Raw genomic sequence first — 1497 nt, forward strand, 5'->3', positions numbered from 1 at the left:
TCTGCACTGGCCAGTCATTAAACGAATCGAGTCTTTTCTGGAATGAAGTCCATTCAGTACTGATTGCACAGCAGTCGAGTGTCTTGTCGAGTGGGTAATGTCCACATACATCCATGATATCCCAGAGCAGTGGTCACATGTCCGCACAGTACAGTGTCTAAACCAAGAATGGCTTTACACCCAGTGACTGTAGTCACTAGGGTTACAGAAGGAACACATTAAAGCTCCGATCTGGTTTTGATGATGTTCCTGAAGGAGACAGGGAACCATCTCTTTCAGTTCTGGCACAAAGTCAAACATGACTCTTACACAATCTACCAGCTTTTCCCACTGATCTATGGACAACAGAATACATTTGTTAGTAGGTATCACTCTACCACTTTTTCTGGTCATTCTACCACTGTCGATGGATCCAAAGTAGCATACATATTGGCTCCCACATGAGCATAATCATGGGTCCTTCCTTGATTGATGGCCTCCTGAAGCTTGAAATGGACGCCACTAAGTTCCAGCCAATGTTTCAAACTCAGGACAATACCACGTTTGGCAGGATAACTTCTTCCACTAGGATATACATCGTACTTCCTTACATGAATTCCTAGTTCTCCATTCCACATCTTGGACGTCACAAATACGTCATTGTCTAAGTCTATATGACAACGAGGATCCTGTAGCTCTGTCTTGTCTGTCTCTAGTCCCAACAATGTCATAGCCTGTATCTCTCCACATTCCTCCAAAGCTTTACAGAAGAGGGTGTAGGCTTCTGGCTCCCGCCGGGGAAGGGTATCTAATAAAGCTCTAACACGGTCAAAGGAGGTTTGTGGTTTCTTGATAATCTCGGCTTTCATTAGGCATGTGAGTAACCTTTGTGTCACATGATGTCAAAAAAGTGTTATATATAGTATTCATGGATGGGTGTTTGGATGTTTGCAGTTTGAGAGTAAAGTTCAGCTTTAAAATTTTGAGTGAAAGCACTGGAAAGTTTTACAGGAGAACACATGTAGGTTTGTTTTCTTATTCAGTTATATACATGTATATGACAAATGCTAAATCATTTCATCACTGTAAAACCAAACTACTTGAGATATTCAGTGACCATCAGTCCTCAACTGCTTACCATTTCCTGTCTTTAATTCCGGTCAGACACTTCTCTCCCTACATAACGGAGCTGACCACTTGTGACTATACATTCAACATCATCCTGAAAATGATCAACAACCATTCCATGTACACATGATTACAGTCTGAACTTTAAACAACTTAAGCTGACCATTTGTGACACTACATTCGCCACCACGCTGAAATTATCGACAGCCATTCCATGTACACATGATTACAGTCTGACCTTTAAATTGCAATAAAACAATTTCTGGTCAACTTGAACCGGCTAACTTTGCGAGCACAGGAAGCCACACACAGGAAGCTAAACACATCAACCCTCCCAGGTCGGCACAAACTGTCACCTACTTGAACATATCTGTACACGCATAAGCATAA

General features: G+C 41.8%; 1 protein-coding gene across 1 annotated transcript; it reads right to left on the reverse strand.

The window, feature by feature from the left end:
• Positions 1 to 206: 206 nt before the first annotated feature.
• On the reverse strand, positions 207 to 848 carry LOC124276317 (the record flags this gene model as incomplete). The annotated part of the gene is made up of 2 exons (XM_046711930.1): positions 427 to 848; positions 207 to 304 (listed from the first exon to the last, which is right to left on the reverse strand). Coding segments are annotated over exons 1-2 (520 nt in total), but the record flags the coding sequence as incomplete, so codon positions are not given.
• Positions 849 to 1497: the final 649 nt, after the last annotated feature.

Source organism: Haliotis rubra, unplaced genomic scaffold, assembly GCF_003918875.1.
Source record: "Haliotis rubra isolate DU_JTF1 unplaced genomic scaffold, ASM391887v1 Scf2079, whole genome shotgun sequence".
NCBI lineage: Eukaryota > Metazoa > Mollusca > Gastropoda > Lepetellida > Haliotidae > Haliotis > Haliotis rubra.